A 26,310-nucleotide genomic window follows, 5' to 3' on the forward strand; every position below is an offset into this window, starting at 1 on the left:
ATGGAAAACGATGGTCAGATCACCTTGCTGAACGATATCGATGCTCTTAGCACAAACTACACTATCAAGGTTAAAATTGTTAGTTTGTGGAGGAAGAAGATGAGAGCTAATAAAAGAGAGACTTATCGTATAGATATGATACTGATGGATGAAATGGTAAATTGATGATTTATTCTTTTTTGTTTAAATTATACTGAGTTTCATTTCATTTTAAGATATCCTTTTCATGTTTTTATGTATTTACCGACAGGGTACCAAGATTCAAGCATCTTGCTTGCATAAGCTATTTTCAAAGTTTGAGAGGCATCTTATTGTTGATGAATGTCTTATCATAAAACGGCCTTCCCTTGCTGCGAACACTACATTTTTCAAGATTGTACCTAGCAATCAGAAGTTATCTTTTCACTACCATACGTTTGTGGAAAAGTGCAAAAAATGGGAGGGTCCGCAGTATGTTTTCAATTTTGTTGATTTTAATGATGTTCTGTCACAGAAAATAAAGGAGGGTACGACAGTAGGTATGTAACTTTTTAATTATTTTTTCATACTTTATATACCATAATGTTTGTTTTAGGAATTTTTATGTTTTTTTTTATGTTCTTATATATGCTGACATGTATTTTATATTTTTTGCTAGATTTCATTGGTTATGTTTGTGTTTGTTATAACATCGAGGAAACGAACAAAAAGGATGGTAGTAAAGGGAAACGCCTTAATCTTAAGCTTCAAGATCTTGAGTAAAATTTTTTCATAAATTCTATGTTTGTTATTCTATATTAGGCTTTCAAGTTTACAAAATGTTGTTAAACTTATAATTTTTTGTTATATTATTTTATAGAGATGTTCAGATCGATTTAACTCTTTGGGATGATTACGCTAAGGACATGTATTCTTACATGGTTAGTGAAAAGCGTGAAGCACATGTTGTCGTTGTTGTCCATTTTGGTGCTGTTAAGACATACAAAGGTATTTATTTCATACCACATTACTTACCTCATAGTACACTTTATGTAGATGTTGTTACTTTATATATATTTTATTTAATGTTTACTTTTTTTTTACATTACAATAGGTAAATGGGGTTTTTCTAATAACTTTGATGGTTCACGCCTTTTCATTAATGACAACTTTGATGACATGCTATTATTTAGGCAAAAGTAAGTCATATTATGTAAACATATTTATTTATTGATTTCATCTTTTTGTTTTTTATTTATTTTTTGTTTATTGAACATTTGTTTTTATTCAAACTGTTCAATAGGTTTCTTGCAAAACTTGCTGCTTCGACTGAGTCAAGTAGCCATGCTGGGTCATATATCATGTGTTCTGTCGAAGATGAATTTTTAAAGAACGATGTGTTTTCACCAATTTCTTATCTTGGATCAATCATAGAGGTTTTCATTACCACTTCATCTATTATATTTTAAATTTTTTTCAAAATTTTAATCTAATTGTTGACTTCTATTATGTAAACAACCAAAGAAAGTTGTTGTTGTTGGAACTATCGTTGCAATTGTTTCAGATAAGATGTGGTATTATGATGGGTGTAACTATTGCAAGTCCAAAGTTGAGCAAAAGTTTGAAACATATGATAAGGATGATGGAACAAGTGATGTTAAAGATGAGAAGTTGTATCAATGTTCTAACAAGGATTGTAATGGTAAAGAAGTTTTCCCGTTGTCCAGGTAAAATGTTTTTTATTCCTACTTCAACCTATTGTTCGGATCTACAACAACAACGTAGGTCGTTTTTTTATATATTCATATATATATATATGTATATATATATATATTTATATATATAATATTTTTAATATTTAAACACTATTTGAAAGGTTTAAAATACCGGTTCGTGTTCAAGATTCAACCGGTACGGTGACACTTACATTGTTTGATCATGAGGCGATGAAGTTTGTTGGTAAAACTGCAAAGGAACTTATAGAGATTCAGGACGAGGTTATTTTTATTTATACTTTATATTAAATATTAGTTGTAATTAAAATTTTATATATTTTTCATAACGACACCGTATATTTTGTAATATATAGTTACTGAAGTCGAATGAGAATCCCGGACAATATCCAGTTGAATTTGAATCATTGGTTAACCTAAAGTGTGCTTTCGTGATTAAAGTAACTGACTTTAATATTGTCAATGCTGTCGAGAATTATGGAATCTCAGTTGTTACCACTGATGAAGACATCTTGGATAAGCTGAACAAAAAATTCAAAATTGACCAAGAAAGCTATTGTTTTGTATATATATATATATATATATATATAGATTTACTTTCATAACTATTTAAAATATCTTCAACTAATTTTCTTTTGTTTTCCCATATTGTTACAGCTTGATGTATCTGATTCTTTTGGTATGACTCAGTCTAAGCTCCAAGCTACTGGTGGTGAAAGTTTTAAGGTATTAATTTAAAAATTAACTTATATGTAATTTTAATGTTGTCTTATTATATTTTTTTTATTTCTTTAAGGATGCGGATTCTTACACTGGGGATAACACCACACCTGTGTCAAAGGATGACGTGTGTGACTTGAAGCAACCATCTTCTGATATGAAGCGTAACCTGGATGATGTTTATTTGAATGAAGAGAGATTGGGGTCGTCAGCGAGTAAGCCTCGCATGTGTGTTGAGAAGAATGCTGTTGACGAAGATCTAAGCAACAATTGATAAAGGACATATGTCAAATGGTGGTTTTAATAAGAAACAAATTATTTGTTATTTGAGTATTGGATTTTTATCGGTATGCTATGACTAATTTTATGTTTAAAGACATTTTCTGTTTTGCGGTATTTATTATGACATATTGATGTTTGATGTAATATTTTTTTATTGTTAATGATGTTTTGTTATATTCGTTATTTTACGAGAGTACGTTGATTACTTTATTTTTTTAATTTAATCATCCGAAAACATAAACATAACTAAATCAAACTTAAATTTTACCTTTAACATTTATTAATTGTTTCTCATCAAATGAACATTAACCATTTATACTTATATATGATTTAATATTCAATTACACCTGTAAACTAATTTTAAGTAATATTGTAATTATGTCAAAATTTTCTATTCAGTTACATTTCTATACTTATTTATAGAAAATCGTATTTTTAGCAATTTTAATCAAACACCAATAAATGTAAGATTGTTTTCATATTTAATGTGATTAACTTTCTTCCAATTCATTTTACCAATTTATATTATTAATTCCATAAATAACTAATACCATAGTTCTATAAATTCGAATACTTCATAGACTTTCAAAAAGCTTCTCATGGTTATGTGAATTTGCATTCTCGAGTTCCTTATACGGTTGAAACATTTTATTAATCACTTTTTATATTTCCAGTAATTTTTTAGGTATTTTGTTATAATTTTATTCATTCATGCATTTGTTTTTCATTTTAAACTTATATGTTTTTTGTTGTAGTACTCTGTGGTGGTAACAAAATGCAGAATACGTTTCAACAACTTACTTCATATTCTTCTGAACGTCCACACCTTGTCATCGGTAATAAGTGTACGTGTTTTCATACTTTTTACTTCTAATATAGAAAATATTATTCAACTTTGTTTTCGAAATCTTTTTATGCTTTAACAACTACATTGTCCTGCAATATCAATTGTACATTTATTTGTACTTTTTTACTTTTTTTTTCTTTGTAGCTGACGAAGGTAAGTATAGACGTTGGTTAAGAAAAATATATCTTGATTATAAGAAGTCAAAATCAACAGCACTTCCGGCTTTTTTGTTAGAGGTAATTTTCTTTCATTTATATATTCATATATGTTTTTAATACATTTATTTATAATGTTTACTGTTATAAATCACATATTTATAAAATCCATATTACATATAACAGATTGTAATAACCAAAACCATTGACTTGCATACCTCATTTTATTTTTAATCAAAGAAAACATTAAAATTGAATATCTTATTCAAACATAGTAAATATTTATTATTCGAAACAAACAAGACATAACACAAATTATCCAAGAAGACTAATTATTCAATTTCACCAATCGTGTTATCTTCTTCCATTGCTTCATATTCTTCTATTTTCTTCTGATTCGAACCTGGAGGAATATATTCCTTATAAAGTTCTTTATTTAGTGACGCGCAATCCTCCCAGAATCTCTCATGCGTCCATAAGTTTCGAATAATTTTAAAGTAACAATCAACAATGTTGATACAAGTAATTTAAATATGAATGTAAGTAAATGACAAGTATAATATCTTACCAGATATTCTTCAACATAGTTAACATGTAACGACATAAACTGCCATGACGATAGCCCTTCATTCCATTGTCGACATACACATTTGTACTGATCAATGGATCTACCATGGAGTCGAATTAAGATTTCAAACAGTATAATATCGAAAGGAATATAAACCATTATGTAAAACTTCAAACCTATAGTTGAAGATGGTATGTATACCCTTTATATAATAGTTTTAGTTCGGTCCAATTGAATAAAAAAACAAATATTTATTAAATTATTGTAATTCGGTTATAAATGGAAACGTTGAATCTAAATATGTTTATCATTATAAGTCAAATATTGAGCAAACATACTTATTTAAGGCAACCTAATTTGTTACATTATTAAACGAAATGAGATTTTATTTTTAATAATTGATTTGTTATTTAACGAGATGTGTAACAAATAATTATTTTAATTAAATACTAAACAACCATATGTCAACATTTATTCTTTTTTTCTATTTTAATATTTCAGCTGTTCAGGCTAAACACAGGCGGAAGTTAAGAAAACTATACCTTGATAGTAAGAGATCAAGGATTAGTAGTAATATGATTTCTAAAAGTGGATGCTCAACGTCTTCATCATCAACACGATTTATTTTGAATAACAAAGAGAATTTAACTCCCAATTTTTCAATACCAACATTTACTACCCAATCATCAACTCTTATACCGACCCGTAAGTTTACTTTTAATATTTAGATAATGTTATAGAATTCACATTATGGATTTACTTTGTCAACTGCAATTCTGTGATATTACTTTTTATATTATGTTTTTTATATCCTATTAGGTAATCATTTAAATTCCTCGGTTAACGTAACATCTTCCATTATTACACCTTCTACAATGAAGAAGAAAGGAAATGTACTACAAGATAAGTATACAACACCAAATCGTACACCGTTTGCAAATATAGAAAACATAACACCAGGTAATCATAGCCAATAACAAGCACTTACTACTTTGTGATTTTTCATATTTTGTTTTTTTTATACCAAAAAGATGTGAACAAATAATTTTCTAAATAATTATTTTGTATTATCATATTTTTTTTCTGAATAGGAAATAATTCTAAATCTTCGAGAAACGTAGCTTATACATCGGGGGCATTTTCAAGAAAAAAATATGAACACAAATGTTTTGCAACATTCTTCTACATCAGTACCACGTATGATGCGGGCAAACAAGGAAAACATGACACCACTGTCGTGTATTACAAACATACGTACGCAAGTTCCGAGTGTACCATATTGTTCTAATGCTATGTCTTATTTGAATCATATATCACATGGTAAATTTTACAATTATATTCTTACATACATTATTATTTGTATAATTCATATACTTAACGATAAAGTATCTTTTCTTTGTTATGTAGATAATATTGCAAGCTCATCAACTTTACCATTGAATGACTGCTACTCTTTTAATCCCCCAATAACCAATAAACGTAACACAAGTTGTTCGATCTCCGAAATTACCTCGCTTAAAAAGATGTCTTCTGGAAAGCGTAGACTTATTCATAAACCAATTGAAATAGAAGCCATACCAATGGCTCCTCTTGATTCTGATGATGAAAATCATATTCACGAGGTTGTTGTAGACGCCACCAAAGGCGTATCCAAAGGTAAGTTAGTAATGTTAGTCATTTTTATTTCATATTTTATATGTCCTACACAATTATTCAATTTGTGTTTAATGTTCAGATTACGTTGACCATGGTGACCAATCTCTTACGTGTGGTTTATGCTTTGCAAAGTTATGGGCTACCAAAGGTGGAAAGGGTCGCATTACACTTCAAAAACAAACATATAGCTTATGTTGTGGATATGGTAAAGTTGACTTGCCTGAATATAAAGATTCTCATCCATCTTATCAGATGCTTTTTAGCTCTTTAGATCAAGAAAGCAAGTTTTTCTTAAAGAATATAAGACGTTACAATTCTATGTTTTCCTTTACTTCAATGGGAGGAAAAGTAGATACTAAAATAAACAAAGGAAATGCTCCATATGTTTATAGAATCAGTGGTCAGAATGCACATAGTATGGGTAGTCTTCTTCCTAAGGACGGAGCCCAGCCAAAATTCTCACAACTTTATATCTATGATACTGAGAATGAGCTTGCTAATAGAGAGTTGTTATTTGGGTAAGTATCTTTTTTGGTTATGTTTCTTAATGTTACGTTATAACATATAATACTATTTTTGTTCATTTCAATGTTTAACACGGTAATTAACAATCTATCATTTATTTACAGTGCTTCTACAAGCAAAGCATCTTTAAGGGCAAAGGAACTTGATGCTAAATTTATAAAGTTTCTTACCAACATGTTAGATTCTACGAATATGCTGGTAAAAACTTACAGAATGGTACGCGACCACCTCCATGAGAATCCTAACGTTTCCCTTAGGCTACGGATAATCTCACAGAGAGATCGTGACGGAAGGACATACAATTCACCTACGTGTTCTGAAGTTGCTGCTTTAATAGTTGATGAACCTGATCTCAAGATAGAAAGTCGTGATATTATTGTCGAAAAGCGTTCAGGAGTCCTTAAGCGTATTAGCGAGTTACATCCTTCTTACCTTGCTCTCCAGTATCCGATTCTTTTTCCGTACGGAGACGATGGCTATAGGATTAATATTCCTCATAGGGAATTTGGTCCTAACACAAAGAAGACAAGACCAACTTGCACTATGAGGGAGTTTTTTTCTTATAGAATTCAGGATAGACATAACAAGTTTTCTCTAATTCTTAATGCAAGAAGGTTGTTTCAGCAGTTTTTAGTCGATGCCTACACAATGATTGAAAGTGAGAGGCTCAACTTCATACGTTTTCAGCAAATCAAACTGAGATCTGACTCGCTTAAAAGTCTTAAAAATGTTCAAGAGGTTGGTCAGAGTGATTTGAGTCATACAGGACAACCTGTTATATTACCGTCATCATTTACTGGTGGTTCTCGATACATGATGCAAAACTATTTGGATGCTATGGCGTTATGTCGGAATTATGGGTATCCTGATTTCTTTATCACAATCACATGTAATCCGAAATGGCCTGAAATTGTTAGATTTATTGGTGACTCATCAATTAAGCCAGAAGACAGACCTGACATACTTTGTCGATTGTTTAAGATGAAACTCGATGAATTGATAAATGATTTGAAGCAAAAAAAAAAATATTTGGTGATATTAATGCAGGTATGTAAAATCGATATCCACTTTTAATTTATTAATTGTTTTTGTCTTTCCCATTCCTTTTATCTACTATATTTAACTCATTGTTTTTTTTTTTATAGTTGTTTACACAGTTGAGTTTCAAAAGCGTGGTTTGCCACATGCGCATATTTGCTTATTTATGAAAGCTGATCATAAGCTTCCTACGGTTGAACACATTGATCCATTTATCTCAGCTGAAATTCCTGATAAAAACGAGGATCCTGAATTGTATTCTCTTGTGAGTGACTTTATGATTCATGGTCCTTGCGGACATGCCAACAAGAAATGTCCATGCATGGTTGGGAACCGTTGTTCTAAGAATTTTCCAAAGAAGTTTTTGGAATCCACTTCCATTGATTCTGATGGATTTCCCGTTTATAGAAGAAGAGATTCTGGTCACACGGTTGTGAAGAAGGGTGTTACTGTAACACCTCGAATTTTTGAGTCCAATAATGTGTTAACACGTGTCATTTGATTACACGTGGCATTGATATTAAATAAAGGACTAATTTTGGCAAACCTTAAAAGTATGTAAATTCGAGGGTTATAAATGTCAAAGGGTAAATATACTGTACAGTAACCCTAAATGGTGCTTATACCTTCAAACGAATAAATCATGGATCGTACGGAAGCGAAACGCGGAAGAAAGTGAGAGATTACAAGCTACAGGGGTTAACTGTGTCAACATGTTTAATTATACCTCTGAGTGGCCCTTTAACGTTCCCAAGGCTTTGTAACGGTATTATACACTCACTAGAATGTAATATATAAATTTCGCGAAGTTTCGTTATGAAACAAGAAAGTTACGATCAAATTCGTAGGAGAAGGGTTAAAAGCGTCAATAATGAAAGTTAAGGCTTTCTGAATAATTAATAAACAAACCGGGGATTTAATAACGCGGGTAAATAACACGAGGTCCTTAGTTGTAATTAACCGAGGGCCAAACCGCAAAGTTACCCCTTCAAACCCGAAAGGTCAGGTAAATCATTACGAAAGATTTCGTTATTAATTACCAGATTCTGATAATCATTACAAAAGATTTAAAAATCCTGAAATTTTAACCTCTCGCGACCCGCGTAAGGGATTGGGTTAAGTTGAGGCGGGCCGCGAGCCACCTCTTAATCGCGTCTGATCTTTACACAGCAGGCGACCCGCGTAAAAGCAGCATGGATTCTCCATGCGGGTCGCGTAAGACGCCCAGATGCAGAAAGTTTGTATTTTCTTGCCTTTTGAGCTCATGAACGATCAAACATGCAATAAGAGAAGCATGGGCACCCCCTACTCGACCCATAGCTCTATGGGACACCTGCCCATCATCCATGATCAGTGTAGGGTGTTGTGTGATGATCTTGAGGACTTTGTTGCACTATAAATAGCCACATTATGCTCATAACTTCATCACAACTCAAACAACTCAACTACTGATCATTCTAAAGCTCTCAAGCATTCCTCTCTGCTCTCTAGCCAAGATACAACTTCTGTAAGTCGTTCAAATCCATTTTGGTCTTATATTTCCATAGATTTAGCTTATAAACTCAACCGTCGTAACTAACGGTTGTCATAACGATAACTCACAAATGGTCCAGTGAATTGTCGGATCAAAAGTAGTTTTGAGTTGGTATTTATGTGGGTAATAAACCCCTAAAAGGGTTCCCTCTGATCACCACTCTAACTATGTCAAATATCGAGTCAAACGCGCACTTAAAAAGTCAACAGAAAGTCGTTTTGGCCATTTTGTACATAATCTGTAATGTATAGGCTATGAAACCTGTTTTGATAATCATAAAACATGATATTAAGTATATAAACTTATTTACGCTCGTTTGAATCGACCGTTTGCTATATTGACCCGGTTCGGGGCCGAATGTCGCAAAGTTTGACTTTTGCTTTGACTTCAGTTCTGACCCGTTTTAGTGAGGTATAGATATGCCTTAGGACTCTCTTAGGACCAGGTTACATGATGGTATAAACCTCTGTGATCGGTTCATGAGTTATCCGAGTCTTTCGCGCATTTCCGTTAATCGCCTAAAAGTTGACCGTAACGGCCTTTTAAAAATAAAACGAGTATTCGGACACGTGAACGGACCATAACCTTGCTTACTAAATTGTAAGCATGTTCTTAAAGTTTCACGTCAATCCGAGGTCTAGAATGAGAGTTATGCTAAATAGCGCAATTAAAGTAAACTTTTGTAATAAACGACGCAATTAGCATAACGCCTATCTAAACCAAAATTTCGTCACCAAAACTTTTACCCACTGTATTAAAATAATATTTTGGGAATTTTAAAGATTTTTAATAATTTTTACCTCGCTCATAACCTGCGGTTATGGCTACGGTTCGGTAAATACCGAATATGCCCTTTTCGGCCAAAACTTGAGTTCTACAAGGTCTTTTGACCCGATTCCAGTTGCTACTGAATTTAAATAATAAATAAAGTATTTTAGACTTTATAAACTGTTCGGGAAACTCAGATTTCCTGTAGAACTCGAAAAGCCCTTTTAAAGTCCTTAAAATGACCGAAAAGCCCCTACGGGGCGTAATATCAACTTAAACTCGTTACGGGCATCACGGAAGGTATCCTACTGATACCACAACCTCTTTAAGGCATATTGACCTAGGAAATAAGCGTAGGACTCTCATGGTTAACCGTTTCGCCTATTGCGCGCACGGTTCGGCTTATGAAACTAGTTTTCATAAATTAGCCGATACGGGTCAAATTATATTATTTGGACCCCAAAATCCAGAGTGTGAACCTTAGACCTATATAAAACAAGTCTCTGAACTTGTTGGGTCAGAATCACACTCCATTCTCGGTTTTCGCCTTTTCGCGCGATTAAACCGTATTCACATATCGGAACCAACCGGTCTAGGCTACGACCATTATAAAGACTCGTTAGGATTCTAAGAGGTTAATTAAAAACCTTCGTTCCAGATTAGGAGCCCAGTAAAAGCTATCGGTGATTTAATCAAATTAAGGAGATATACTTGCAAAGGTAAATACTTTAACTTATTTCCCCTATACGGGCTTGGGTTACGGTATGTTAATACCGCTTGATTGAGCATTATATTTTTCCACCGCTTAGGTGGTTAATTAAATAATATGATCGGCTCATTTAAACAGTTTTGTTTCTTAAAAGCCTTTGGGGGGTTTAATGACCGTTGTCCCGGATATCCTTGGCATCATTTTACGAAATGGCCACGACCATCGACATCCCGGTGTAGGCGTACACCCGGTATACATTGTCGACATTAAATTAAAAGACGTAGCCGTTGGTTTTTATACTACGGTTTACGCAATGTGGTGTGTCTATAAATCTTTAACCCGGCACGACCCGGGCTACTGAACGCATAAAAGAACATGTAATACGTTCACAAGATTTTAATAATTTTCCCAAGTTATAAAAGAGTTTGTGCCTTGTGCATTCAAATCAATTTTTAATAAACATTTTCAAATGTGTCAGTTGAAGGTATTTACCAGTGTAAACTGACGTATTTTCCCCAAAAGATTAAGTGCATGTACTATACGAAATGGGCTGGTAATAGCTTCCTAGGCATCACGAATAGTCTCGCAAACTCGATGCCGTATCTGAATGAACAATATTTTATTATTATTTTGATCCGCTGTGGATACATTCGACTTCTGTAATACATTTGATATTATCACCAGAGGTTGAAGTATATATTTATCTTTAAAGCTTCCGCTGTGCATTTATATAATTGTGTGGTTTGACTATATTGTTGCCAACTACGTCACGGTAATCCCCCACCGGGCCCACCGGTGATACACGTGGAAATCGGGGTGTGACAGGTTGGTATCAGAGCCAACATTGAGCGAATTAAACACTATCATATTGTGTTTAATCTCAATGACACAATTGCACATACTTGAGTCTAGACAATAACTTAGGACAAATTCGGATTTATACTCCTTTTTGTCTTTATTTTCATTTCGATTTTTAATAAGTTTTGGAGCAGGAAAATGCCACCTGTTATATTTCGAGGAAGAGGAAGGGGAAGAAGAGGCAGAGGAGATATCGTGACGCATCACGATCACGAAGCTGGACCGTCAGGTACAAGACCTCCTTCAATGACAAGGAGTGAAGAACCACAACGACGAAGAGATCTTTACGAACCTGCGAGGCATTCCACCTCGCACAGCTCGACGCCATCCTACCGGCACTCCTTTGGGCCAAACTCAGAAAATGATCCCAACAACCCGCAACCTTCCTTCATACCTCTACAACGTTCGGTATCGCACCGAAATTACGACGACCCTACTCCATACTTCATAGGTCAGTTTAATCCAGCTGACTACATACAGGAACCTTCAGGCTTTGTTCCACTAGGGCCACAAGATCACTTCTCCGAAGACCATATGGATGAAGATACTGATCCAACTGAACCTGCTCGTGGTACGCCCACACATCCGATAGAAGTCTCTGATGGGTCGTCCTTCCATGGCACACCCTATCAGGGGCCAGACAGTTTCCAAGCGTTGTTTGACCGACATGAGTGGTACTACACACCGCCTCAACAGACATCACAACAACTGCGACATCCACAGGATCCCTCTGAGGATTCACGCTTTGAGGCAGTTACGCCACCACCTCTGCCACCGGCGCAACCAGTAATGCCTGATCCGCCAAGGCGTAGGAGGACAAATGCTCGTATGTCCACACGAGGAGGAGGGGGTATCCACTTCAGCACCCCTCGACACTCTAGTAGTAGCCACTATCCGCCACTACAAGAAGAAGGACCTTCAAGTCCTATACAGGAGGCGAACTCCGCACCAGCTGCACCAAATTCGCCACCATTCGGGTATGACCAACCCATACCTGCTTACACGGGTCCAGCGGCTTACAACCCGTTCGAACCGTCACAAGCACAATACAACTACAATTATGAGCGCGACCCATATGTGGTGTCGGCTAGATATAATGCACGCTACCCTGACGGAGCCCATGGGAACATGGGAGCTCCGGACTACTCAGCTCATGGGTATCCAATACCTCCCAGACCTCCAGTTCCGCAACAAGCGCCACAACCACGTTTCTCTCCTCCTGAACAGGAAGAGATACTCCATCGACTAGATCGTGTGGAGAGAGAGTTCGAGGAAGAGAAAAAGAGCCACCGAGGATTTCTCAAAGGCTTGGCGAACCTACTAAAGGGCAAAAAGAAGAAACGTGACCACTAGCCCTTAATAGTTGTACTAATGTAATTTCTACTTTAAAAGAAGTCCCTACGTGGACATTTATCGTATTTCAGTCCCTACGTGGACTTATCTTTTAGTCCTTGCATGGACACTTACCTTATGTTAGTCCCTGCGTGGACTTGTCACTTATTTTATACCTCTATGGAGGTATGTACTATTTGAAAGACCCGTTTAGGGCAATATGTAATTGTATTTGAGATTATGGAATGTATGTTGTGAGTTTTGTTTTAATATGTATGAAATAAATCAAAACCATTCCTTTTATATTGATCTGCCAAAATAAAGAATCTTACGAGTGAAACCTAGCCTGGTGTCTCTTAAGATCCGGCCAAGATGGTAGGACTTAATTAAAAGATTCAGATTCCCTGTTAACCGCTGCAAGCATGTTAACAATCATGGCAGATGTGATTCGTTAAAGTCACGCACGTCATTCTTATACAATAATCCTTTAAGGATTCCAAAACCCAACTAAATGATTTATAAATCATGGGTTAAATCATCAGTAGAGATGATCACTTATTAAAACATCCATTAGTGATGTAGTGCCTATGGGCCAACCTTATTTAAACATCCATTAGTGATGTAGTGCCTACGGGCCAATCATGTTAAACATCCATTTGTGATGTAGTGCCTACGGGCCAACCTTATTTAAAACATCCATTAGTGGTGTAGTGCCTATGGGCCGTAATAATTGTCTTATAAAGACAAAAGACAGTGGTGGTCTATGACTCCCTGCCAGAAAGGGGTAAGAGAACTACGGTTCAAACCTCTATGCCTTTGATTCTCTGAAATCTCGGCTAATATTATAAAATATCCTCGTGATTAGGCTTTATGCCGCCAATATTATTGTTATAGCTGAAATAGGATGTATTCAAATCCTAAAACTAAGTGAGTAATAAGTTAACCAAATATGGTCTCTGTTACCACGGTTAACGAATTGTCATAAAAGACAATTCCATAATAAAACTTCTAAATAAAATTTTGTTATCTTCTGTAACAGATTCAAGTTACAATGGCGGATCCCAATGGAGAGAATAGCCATACTAATGATGATGACTACGACAATGCGCCAGTGCATCTGACAGGCGCACAGCTAAAGGCTCTGATTGACAATGTTGTTCAGGTAGCTCTTGATCGTCAATATACTGAGTCCCAAGGCAGAACCGTATCAAAACCACCCTCCAAACCAAAGACACACTCCAAACCACCCTCTCAACCCAAGAAAGATGACGACAACCACTCGTCAGCTGAGAATAGTATTCGTCGTGAACGAGAGTACACTGATGCATCTGGTGCCAAGGGTTGCACCTACAAGTATTTTGTATCTTGTAAGCCCCGGGAATTTACGGGGGAGAAAGGTGCTGTTGATTGTATCACCTGGCTAGATGAGATGGACACTATTGTGGACATCAGTGGGTGCGCAGAGAAGGATGTGGTGAAGTTTGTGTCCCAGTCATTTAAGGGCGAGGCCCTGGCATGGTGGAGGGCGTTGGTGCAGGCATCAGGTAAGTCTGCTCTGTACAAAATGACATGGGAGGAATTTATTGCTCTCATTAAGGAAAACTACTGCCCTCAGCATGAGGTTGAGAAGATCGAGGCTGACTTTGTGTCACTGGTGATGACGAACCTGGACTGCCAGGCTTATTTGACGAGCTTCAATACGATGTCTCGCCTGGTTCCGTACCTTGTGACACCAGAGTCTAGAAGAATCGCCCGTTTCATTGGGGGCTTGGAGCCTGCGATAAAGGCAAGTGTAAAGGCCTCTCGGCCGACGACCTTCAGGTCTGTTACTGACCTCTCCTTGTCTCTTACTTTAGACGCTGTCCGTCTGAGGATGCTAAGGAGCAAGGAGGCTGAGAAAAGGAAACGTGAGGATGATACCTCACGAAGGTCAGGGAAGAAGCACCGTGGAAACGGTGAAGGCAAAAGAGGGTCGGAGGCGAAGAAAGATGGGCAAGCTGGTGAAAGGCCCAACTGCAAAATCTGCAAGAAACCTCACTCTGGGAAGTGCAGGTTTGCATCGAATTCACAGTCACAACCAAAGACTCCTTCCTGTGGACTGTGCAAGTCCAAGGATCATAAGACTGTGGAATGCAAGAAGATCAAGGATGCAACCTGCTACGGTTGCAATGAAAAGGGGCATATCAAGAGTAACTGCCCTAAGAATACCAGGAAGGCGGAGGAGACAAAGAAGTCAAATGCGAGAGTTTTTCGCATGGATGCAAAGGAAGCGGTTCAGAACGACAATGTGCTTACAGGTACTTTTCTCGTAAATAATATATTTGCAGGAGTACTTTTCGATTCTGGCGCTGATAAGTCCTTTGTAGACCAAAAGTTTTGTAAACTATTGAACATGCCGATCAAAACCCTAGATATGAAATACGAGGTAGAGTTAGCAGACGGCACGATAGAAACCGTCTCCACTGTTCTAGAAGGATGTGAAATGTCCATTAAGAACCATTCTTTTCCTCTATCTCTACTTCCCTTCAAACTAGCGGGTTTCGACATAGTCCTAGGCATGGACTGGTTATCCCGTAACGAGGCCCAAATCATTTGCGGCAAAAGGCATATAGTTTTAAAGACTCCGAGTGGTGAATCGCTTACCATTCGAGGAGATACGCAGTACGGATTGCCCAAGGACGTATCTATGCTCAAAGCTTCAAGGTGTTTGAACAGAGGCTGCGTAATTTACATGGCTCAGGTGATAATAGAAGAACCTAAGCCGAAGATCGAGGATCTTCCTGTCATCTCTGAATACCCCGAGGTTTTTCCTGAAGAACTACCTGGTTTGCCACCAGATAGACAAGTGGAGTTCAGAATAGACATCATTCCTGGAGCAGCTCCGATAGCAAGAGCACCTTACAGGCTAGCTCCAACGGAAATGAAAGAACTGAGGACCCAGTTGGATGAACTGTTGGCGAAAGGTTTTATCAGACCTAGTTCATCTCCCTGGGGAGCACCGGTCCTATTTGTAAAGAAGAAGGACGGATCGATGCGGTTGTGCATCGACTATCGAGAGCTAAATAAAGTTACCATAAAGAATAGATATCCTTTGCCGAGGATCGATGATCTATTCGATCAACTGCAAGGAGCAAGCTATTTCTCGAAGATCGACTTGAGGTCGGGCTATCATCAGCTAAGGGTCAGAGATGAGGATGTACATAAGACAGCATTTAGGACTCGCTATGGTCATTACGAGTTCCTAGTGATGCCTTTTGGGCTCACAAATGCACCGGCTGCGTTCATGGATCTCATGAATCGCGTCTGCAAGCCGTATTTGGACAAATTTGTCATAGTCTTCATCGACGATATCCTTATATATTCCAAGAACCAAGCTGACCACGAGAAGTACCTCCGTTGCATTCTCGAATTACTACAGCGTGAGAAACTCTACGCCAAATTCTCGAAATGTGAATTCTGGCTACGAGAGGTTCAGTTTTTAGGTCACGTTGTGAGTGAGCGTGGTATCCAAGTGGATCCCGCTAAAGTAGAGGCGGTCATGAACTGGCAAGAGCCAAAGACGCCTACCGAAATCCGTAGTTTCCTGGGGTTAGCAGGGTACTACAGGAGGTTTATTGAGAATTTTTCGAGGATTGCTGCGCCCTTGACCTCCCTGACCAAGAAGAAAGAAAAGTTTATTTGGGGCCCAAAGCAGCAAGAATCCTTCGAAATACTGAAGCAAAAGCTAAGCAACGCACCTGTGCTGACATTACCGAAAGGTACAGATGAATTCGTAGTTTACTGCGATGCATCACACACAGGCATGGGGTGTGTGCTTATGCAGAAGGGCAAGGTGATTGCCTATGCTTCAAGACAACTAAAGGTGCATGAAAAGAATTACACCACCCATGACTTGGAGTTAGGTGCCGTTGTATTTGCACTGAAATTATGGAGGCATTACCTTTATGGTATTAAATTTGTGATTTATTCTGATCACAAAAGCCTCCAGCACCTGTTCAACCAGAAGGAGTTGAACATGAGGCAGCGCCGTTGGATGGAAACCTTGAATGACTATGATTGCGAGATCAGGTACCATCCCGGCAAGGCGAATGTAGTCGCTGATGCCTTGAGCAGGAAAGAAAGGGTAAAACCTATTCGAATCAATGCGAAGAGCATTGAGGTCAAGAACAATTTAATTGAAAGGATTTTAGCTGCACAGCGAGAGGCTGTGTTGGAAGCTAATTATCCTAATGAAAAGTTAGGAGTGACTGAGGAGCAGTTGACTCTTAGCAAGGATGGAATCCTTAGATTGAACGGACGTATATGGGTTCCGATTTATGGAGGACTACGAGATATTATCCTCCAGGAAGCCCATAGTTCCAAATATTCGGTCCATCCTGGTGCAGACAAGATGTATCAAGACTTAAAGGCAAATTATTGGTGGATAGGCTTGAAAAAGTCTGTGGCCGCCCACGTAGCAAAGTGCTTGACTTGTGCTCAAGTCAAAGCCGAGCACCAAAAACCGCCTGGCTTGCTACAACAGCCTGAACTTCCCGAGTGGAAGTGGGAATGCGTAACTATGGACTTCATAACCAAGTTACCCAAAACCAGGAAAGGAAACGATACAATATGGGTCATAGTCGATAGGCTGACTAAATCAGCTCATTTTCTACCCATCAAGGAGACGTATAGCTCCGATATGTTAGCCCAACTGTATGTTGATAAGATTGTAGCTTTACACGGCATACCTGTGACTATTATCTCCGATAGGGATACCAGGTACACGTCTCACTTCTGGAAAAGTTTCCAGCAATCTTTGGGCACGCGTTTGAACTTCAGTACGGCTTACCATCCACAGACGGACGGTCAGAGTGAGCGTACTATACAAACGCTAGAAGACATGCTACGCGCGTGTGCAATCGATTTAGGTGGTAATTGGGATAAGAACCTACCCCTAATCGAATTCTCCTACAATAATAGCTACCACACCAGCATAAAGGCTGCGCCTTTCGAGGCATTATACGGTAGGAAATGTAGATCGCCTGTTTGTTGGGCGGAAGTAGGAGAGGTCCAATTATCGGGACCAGAGATAGTTTTCCAAACAACGGACAAGATTGTCCAGATACGGGAACGTCTCAAGGCTGCCCGCGATAGGCAGAAAAGCTACGCCGATCCAAAACGTAAGGATCTTCACTTCGAAGTAGGTGAGAAGGTGTTGCTTAAAGTATCGCCCTGGAAGGGGGTGATGCGTTTCGGCAAGAAGGGCAAACTGAGTCCGAGATACATAGGACCTTTTGAGGTCATTGAACGTGTCGGATCAGTTGCCTATAAATTGAACTTGCCTGAAGAGCTCAATGGAATTCACAATGTGTTCCACATCTGCAATCTCAAAAAGTGCTTCGCCGATGAATCATTGGTGATTCCACACACAGATGTGCATATAGATGAGAGCTTAAAGTTTATAGAAAAACCTTTGTCGATTGAAGATCGACAGGTGAAGAAGCTTCGAAGAAAGCACGTACCGATTGTAAAGGTCAAATGGGATGCTCGTAGAGGTCCCGAATATACGTGGGAAGTCGAAGACACAATGAAAGAAAAGTACCCCTATTTATTTGAGTAAATCTCGGGTCGAGATTTATTTTAAGGGGGTGAGGATGTAACACCTCGAATTTTTGAGTCCAATAATGTGTTAACACGTGTCATTTGATTACACGTGACATTGATATTAAATAAAGGACTAATTTTGGCAAACCTTGAAAGTATGTAAATTCGAGGGTTATAAATGTCAACAAAGGGTAAATATACTGTACAGTAACCCTAAATGGTGCTTATACCTTCAAACGAATAAATCATGGATCGTACGGAAGCGAAACGCGGAAGAAAGTGAGAGATTACAAGCTACAGGGGTTAACTGTGTCAACATGTTTAATTATACCTCTGAGTGGCCCTTTAACGTTCCCAAGGCTTTGTAACGGTATTATACACTCACTAGAATGTAATATATAAATTTCGCGAAGTTTCGTTATGAAACAAGAAAGTTACGATCAAATTCGTAGGAGAAGGGTTAAAAGCGTCAATAATGAAAGTTAAGGCTTTCTGAATAATTAATAAACAAACCGGGGATTTAATAACGCGGGTAAATAACACGAGGTCCTTAGTTGTAATTAACCGAGGGCCAAACCGCAAAGTTACCCCTTCAAACCCGAAAGGTCAGGTAAATCATTACGAAAGATTTCGTTATTAATTACCAGATTCTGATAATCATTACAAAAGATTTAAAAATCCTGAAATTTTAACCTCTCGCGACCCGCGTAAGGGATTGGGTTAAGTTGAGGCGGGTTGCGAGCCACCTCTTAATCGCGTCTGATCTTTACACAGCAGGCGACCCGCGTAAAAGCAGCATGGATTCTCCATGCGGGTCGCGTAAGACGCCCAGATGCAGAAAGTTTGTATTTTCTTGCCTTTTGAGCTCATGAACGATCAAACATGCAATAAGAGAGGCATGGGCACCCCCTACTCGACCCATAGCTCTATGGGACACCTGCCCATCATCCATGATCAGTGTAGGGTGTTGTGTGATGATCTTGAGGACTTTGTTGCACTATAAATAGCCACATTGCTCATAACTTCATCACAACTCAAACAACTCAACTACTGATTATTCTAAAGCTCTCAAGCATTCCTCTCTGCTCTCTAGCCAAGATACAACTTCTGTAAGTCGTTCAAATCCATTTTGGTCTTATATTTCCATAGATTTAGCTTATAAACTCAACCGTCGTAACTAACGGTTGTCATAACGATAACTCACAAATGGTCCAGTGAATTGTCGGATCAAAAGTAGTTTTGAGTTGGTATTTATGTGGGTAATAAACCCCTAAAAGGGTTCCCTCTGATCACCACTCTAACTATGTCAAATATCGAGTCAAACGCGCACTTAAAAAGTCAACAGAAAGTCGTTTTGGCCATTTTGTACATAATCTGTAATGTATAGGCTATGAAACCTGTTTTGATAATCATAAAACATGATATTAAGTATATAAACTTGTTTACGCTCGTTTGAATCGACCGTTTGCTATATTGACCCGGTTCGGGGCCGAATGTCGCAAAGTTTGACTTTTGCTTTGACTTCAGTTCTGACCCGTTTTAGTGAGGTATAGATATGCCTTAGGACTCTCTTAGGACCAGGTTACATGATGGTATAAACCTCTGTGATCGGTTCATGAGTTATCCGAGTCTTTCGCGCATTTCCGTTAATCGCCTAAAAGTTGACCGTAACGGCCTTTTAAAAATAAAACGAGTATTCGGACACGTGAACAGACCATAACCTTGCTTACTAAATTGTAAGCATGTCCTTAAAGTTTCACGTCAATCCGAGGTCTAGAATGAGAGTTATGCTAAATAGCGCAATTAAAGTAAACTTTTGTAATAAACGGCGCAATTAGCATAACGCCTATCTAAACCAAGATTTCATCACCAAAACTTTTACCCACTGTATTAAAATAATATTTTGGGAATTTTAAAGATTTTTAATAATTTTTACCTCGCTCATAACCTGCGGTTATGGCTACGGTTCGGTAAATACCGAATATGCCCTTTTCGGCCAAAACTTGAGTTCTACAAGGTCTTTTGACCCGATTCCAGTTGCTACTGATTTTAAATAACAAATAAAGTATTTTAGACTTTATAAACTGTTCGGGAAGCTCAGATTTCCTGTAGAACTCGAAAAGCCCTTTTAAAGTCCTTAAAATGACCGAAAAGCCCCTACGGGGCGTAATATCAACTTAAACTCGTTACGGGCATCACGGAAGGTATCCTACTGATACCACAACCTCTTTAAGGCATATTGACCTAGGAAATAAGCGTAGGACTCTCATGGTTAACCGTTTCGCCTATTGCGCGCACGGTTCGGCTTATGAAACAAGTTTTCATAAATTAGCCGATGCGGGTCAAATTATATTATTTGGACCCCAAAATCCAGGGTGTGAACCTTAGACCTATATAAAACAAGTCTCTGAACTTGTTGGGTCAGAATCACACACCATTCTCGGATTTCGCCTTTTCGCGCGATTAAACCGTATTCACATATCGGAACCAACCGGTCTAGGCTACGACCATTATAAAGACTCGTTAGGATTCTAAGAGGTTAATTAAAAACCTTCGTTCCAGATTAGGAGCCCAGTAAAAGCTATCGGTGATTTAATCAAATTAAGGAGATATACTTGCAAAGGTAAATACTTTAACTTATTTCCCCTATACGGGCTTGGGTTACGGTATGTTAATACCGCTTGATTGAGCATTATATTTTTCCACCGCTTAGGTGGTTAATTAAATAATATGATCGGCTCATTTAAACAGTTTTGTTTCTTAAAAGCCTTTGGGGGGTTTAATGACCGTTGTCCCGGATATCCTTGGCATCATTTTACGAAATGGCCACGACCATCGACATCCCGGTGTAGGCGTACACCCGGTATACATTGTCGACATTAAATTAAAAGACGTAGCCGTTGGTTTTTATACTACGGTTTACGCAATGTGGTGTGTCTATAAATCTTTAACCCGGCACGACCCGGGCTACTGAACGCATAAAAGAACATGTAATACGTTCACAAGATTTTAATAATTTTCTCAAGTTATAAAAGAGTTTGTGCCTTGTGCATTCAAATCAATTTTTAATAAACATTTTCAAATGTGTCAGTTGAATGTATTTACCAGTGTAAACTGACGTATTTTCCCCAAAAGATTAAGTGCATGTACTATACGAAATGGGCTGGTAATAGCTTCCTAGGCATCACGAATAGTCTCGCAAACTCGATGCCGTATCTGAATGAACAATATTTTATTATTATTTTGATCCGCTGTGGATACATTCGACTTCTGTAATACATTTGATATTATCACCAGAGGTTGAAGTATATATTTATCTTTAAAGCTTCCGCTGTGCATTTATATAATTGTGTGGTTTGACTATATTGTTGCCAACTACGTCACGGTAATCCCCCACCGGGCCCACCGGTGATACACGTGGAAATCGGGGTGTGACAGGTTGGTATCAGAGCCAACATTGAGCGAATTAAACATTATCATATTGTGTTTAATCTCAATGACACAATTGCACATACTTGAGTCTAGACAATAACTTAGGACAAATTCGGATTTATACTCCTTTTTGTCTTTATTTTCATTTCGATTTTTAATAAGTTTTGGAGCAGGAAAATGCCACCTGTTATATTTCGAGGAAGAGGAAGGGGAAGAAGAGGCAGAGGAGATATCGTGACGCATCACGATCACGAAGCTGGACCGTCAGGTACAAGACCTCCTTCAATGACAAGGAGTGAAGAACCACAACGACGAAGAGATCTTTACAAACCTGCGAGGCATTCCACCTCGCACAGCTCGACGCCATCCTACCGGCACTCCTTTGGGCCAAACTCAGAAAATGATCCCAACAACCCGCAACCTTCCTTCATACCTCTACAACGTTCGGTATCGCACCGAAATTACGACGACCCTACTCCATACTTCATAGGTCAGTTTAATCCAGCTGACTACATACAGGAACCTTCAGGCTTTGTTCCACTAGGGCCACAAGATCACTTCTCCGAAGACCATATGGATGAAGATACTGATCCAACTGAACCTGCTCGTGGTACGCCCACACATCCGATAGAAGTCTCTGATGGGTCGTCCTTCCATGGCACACCCTATCAGGGGCCAGACAGTTTCCAAGCGTTGTTTGACCGACATGAGTGGTACTACACACCGCCTCAACAGACATCACAACAACTGCGACATCCACAGGATCCCTCTGAGGATTCACGCTTTGAGGCAGTTACGCCACCACCTCCGCCACCGGCGCAACCAGTAATGCCTGATCCGCCAAGGCGTAGGAGGACAAATGCTCGTATGTCCACACGAGGAGGAGGGGGTATCCACTTCAGCACCCCTCGACACTCTAGTAGTAGCCATTATCCGCCACTACAAGAAGAAGGACCTTCAAGTCCTATACAGGAGGCGAACTCCGCACCAGCTGCACCAAATTCGCCACCATTCGGGTATGACCAACCCATACCTGCTTACACGGGTCCAACGGCTTACAACCCGTCCGAACCATCACAAGCACAATACAACTACAATTATGAGCGCGACCCATATGTGGTGTCGGCTAGATATAATGCACGCTACCCTGACGGAGCCCATGGGAACATGGGAGCAAACTCGATGCCGTATCTGAATGAACAATATTTTATTATTATTTTGATCCGCTGTGGATACATTCGACTTCTGTAATACATTTGATATTATCACCAGAGGTTGAAGTATATATTTATCTTTAAAGCTTCCGCTGTGCATTTATATAATTGTGTGGTTTGACTATATTGTTGCCAACTACGTCACGGTAATCCCCCACCGGGCCCACCGGTGATACACGTGGAAATCGGGGTGTGACAGTTACTTTGGACAATAGGAGTGTAGTTCCATACAATAAAAAGCTTCTTAAAAGGTATCAGGCGCACATCAACGTCGACTGGTGCAATCAGGCGAGTTCAATTAAGTATTTGTTTAAATATATTAATAAAGGACCTGATCGAGCCACGGTTGCTGTTTTTGATTCAGACAGAGGTCCAGATGAGGAGATCCCAAAAGATGAAATTAAAGAATATTACGAAGCTAGATATGTTTCCGCATGTGAAGCAAGCTGGAGAATATTTGCCAATGATGTTCATTATAGGTATCCTTCTGTCATGAGATTACCTTTTCATCTTCCAGGACAACAAAATGTTGTATTTAGTTGTGACGACGATATTGAGGATGTGTTACACAAACCTCAAGTAAATTCATCTATTTTCTTAGAATGGATGAAGATGAACAATTCTAAGCCTGAAGCAAGAGAACTTACTTATGTTCAGTTTCCTTCAAAATATGTGTGGAAGTTAAAAGATCGTTGCTGGCAGCCACGTCAAAATTATGTTGTTATTGGGAGAATATATTCTGCGTCTCCTTCTCTTGGTGAGGCTTATTATCTAAGAATTCTTCTTACCAAGGTTAAAGGACCAAGATCATTTGAAGAAATCAGAACATATGAAGGTGTTGTTTATCCTACTTTTAGGGATGCGTGTTATGCACGTGGCCTGTTAGATGATGACAATGAATATATCGAGTGTATTAAAGAATCCAGTTTCACTGGGAACGGCCATTATCTTCGTTCTTTGTTTGGAACACTACTTTTGTCTAATACGCTTTCAAGACCTGAAGTTGTTTGGGAGAAAACGTGGGAGCTAATGTCCGAGGACATTTTATACAATATGCGTAAAGATACTGGCATGAGCGGTATGTTTTTTTATCCTTTTTGTTATATTTTGTTTATGTTATATTAACAAACTGTTTCGTTATATTAAATAATTTTCGTTTTCATTGTAGGATTCGTTGTATCAGATGAACGTTTAAAGAATATAACATTGACCAAAATCGAAAAATTTCTTCTTCGTAATGGATCCAGCTTGCACAGGTTCTCAACGATGCCTTATCCTGATGACGACTATTTAATGACCGAGAGCAACCATTTGATAAATGAGGAGCTTTCTTTTGACACTGATGAACTTAGGGGTGAGTTCAATAATCTTCACAGCTCTCTAAATGAAGATCAAAGAGCAGTGTTCAATGAAATTATGGATGTTGTTCGAAGTGGAAAGGGTGGTGTGTTTTTTGTGTATGGTTATGGTGGTACGGGCAAGACTTTTTTTGTGGAAAACTTTAGGTGCATCCATTAGATCCACTGGACATATCGTTATTAATGTTGCTTCAAGTGGTATTGCATCTTTGTTGCTATCACGAGGTCGTACTGCTCACTCACGATTTCATATTCCTATTAATCTCAATGAAGATTCGGTCTGCCGTATCAAGCCTAATACTGAAGTCGCTAATCTTCTAAACGAAGCCAAGTTGATTATTTGGGATGAGGCACCGATGGTACACAAACATGCTTTCGAGGCTCTTGATCGTACAATGAAGGATGTTTTGAGTGTATTTGATTCACGAAATTCAGAACTTCCATTTGGTGGAAAAGCTATTATCTTTGGTGGTGACTTTAGACAAATCCTACCGGTTGTACAAAATGGAAGCAGGCAAGATATTGTAAACGCATCTTTATGTTCATCCCACATCTGGTCCCATTGCAAGGTGTTAAAATTGACAACCAACATGCGTTGTCGGTAGGATCCAGTAGCTCAAACATCGAGGAAATAAATCTATTTGGTAAATGGCTTCTAGAGATTGGCGGAGGCAATGTTGGTGATTCTAACGATGGTGATTCTAATATTGAAATACCTGATCATCTTTTGATAACTGATGAAAATGATCCGATTCAAGCTTTGATTGACTTTGTATATCCTTCAGTTTTGGATCGTTTTAAAGACCGTGACTACTTTTCTGAAAGAGCTATACTCGCTCCTAAGAATGAAGTTGTTCATGATATAAATGATCGTTTGCTTGCTTTGTTTCCGGGTGAAAAGGTAGAGTATCTTAGCTCTGATAGTTTACGTCCTACTGAGGAGATTAATGATCCGTTACATCAAGATTTATATAATCCAGATGTGTTAAACAGTGTGAAAGTATCTGGATTACCAAATCATAGATTGGTATTGAAATTGGGTGTTCCGGTAATGCTTTTAAGGAAGATTGACCAGCAAAATGGTTTGTGTAATGGTACGCGTCTTCAAATCACACGTCTTGGTAAACGTGTTATCGAGGCTGAGATATTATCGGGAAGTAATGTTGGTTCAAGAACTTACATCCCAAGAATTAGCATGATACCATCTGACAAAAAAATACCCTTCAAGTTTCAACGAAGGCAGTTTCCAATAACCGTATGTTTTGCGATGACTATTAACAAAAGTCAAGGACAATCTCTATCCAGAGTTGGTCTATACCTTAGAGACCCCGTGTTCTCACATGGTCAGCTTTATGTTGCTTTGTCGAGGGTAAAGACTAAGGATGGCGTTAAGGTTTTAATATTCGACAAAGATGGGAGGCCAACAAATAAAACTGCAAACGTTGTTTACAAAGAAATATTTGGGAAATTGTAGTTTAAAATTTTGTTATGAGTTGTAATCGGGCAATATGGTGTGTTTTTTTGTATGCTTTTATTGTATGTTGGGTTTTTTCAATTCCATGTCCTTATGTTTCTTATTTTAAGGACTATGTAATTTTTTTTATTTTTTGTATGGTTTTTCATTGTTATATCAATAGAAGATGATATTACTATGTATTAAATATAACATATAAACAAAAACTAGAACATGTAGATATTTATAGACATTGTTACATAAAAGAAGTCCAAAGTACATGATTATCTTAACTATTAAACATCTTAACCTACTAGAAAACCACTTATAACACTACATAACTTACATAGCTTTCTAAACATTAGCCAAAATTACTATATATTATGTTTCTAACCTGTTTCATAGTTTCAAACATCACCATTAGCGGATAACGCCGGCAAGGAAGAAAACACAAATATCTTCAAAGTACTGGAACTTGCAATGATCACCTTCTTGTATGTTGTTATCTTTTAGCCATTTTGCCCAGCCTTTCACCACATACTTTATACTGTTTTTATTTGTTTCTACCCTAACATCATGTTTTGTCT

The 26,310-nt window shown here is 38.0% G+C and overlaps 2 protein-coding genes across 2 annotated transcripts; both read left to right on the forward strand.

The window, feature by feature from the left end:
* LOC110931583 lies at positions 1–7,898 on the forward strand. The gene is made up of 19 exons (XM_035989266.1): positions 1–156; positions 251–518; positions 638–737; positions 839–966; positions 1,073–1,157; positions 1,262–1,394; positions 1,483–1,685; positions 1,835–1,955; positions 2,048–2,254; positions 2,349–2,417; positions 2,488–2,626; positions 3,449–3,529; positions 3,685–3,693; positions 4,765–4,968; positions 5,083–5,223; positions 5,671–5,919; positions 5,999–6,437; positions 6,549–7,491; positions 7,590–7,898. The coding sequence occupies exons 1-19, from the start codon at positions 1–3 to the stop codon at positions 7,650–7,652; spliced, it is 3,738 nt and encodes a 1,245-aa protein (XP_035845159.1). The 3' UTR covers positions 7,653–7,898.
* LOC110931576 lies at positions 7,805–25,744 on the forward strand. Its single transcript, XM_022174962.1, has 5 exons — positions 7,805–7,925; positions 23,241–23,990; positions 24,081–24,374; positions 24,418–24,629; positions 24,752–25,744. Exons 1-5 carry the CDS (start codon positions 7,805–7,807, stop codon positions 25,742–25,744), a joined length of 2,370 nt encoding a protein of 789 aa, XP_022030654.1.
* The last annotated feature ends 566 nt before the right edge of the window (positions 25,745–26,310 follow it).

Source organism: Helianthus annuus, chromosome 1 (assembly GCF_002127325.2).
Source record: "Helianthus annuus cultivar XRQ/B chromosome 1, HanXRQr2.0-SUNRISE, whole genome shotgun sequence".
Taxonomy (NCBI): domain Eukaryota; kingdom Viridiplantae; phylum Streptophyta; class Magnoliopsida; order Asterales; family Asteraceae; genus Helianthus; species Helianthus annuus.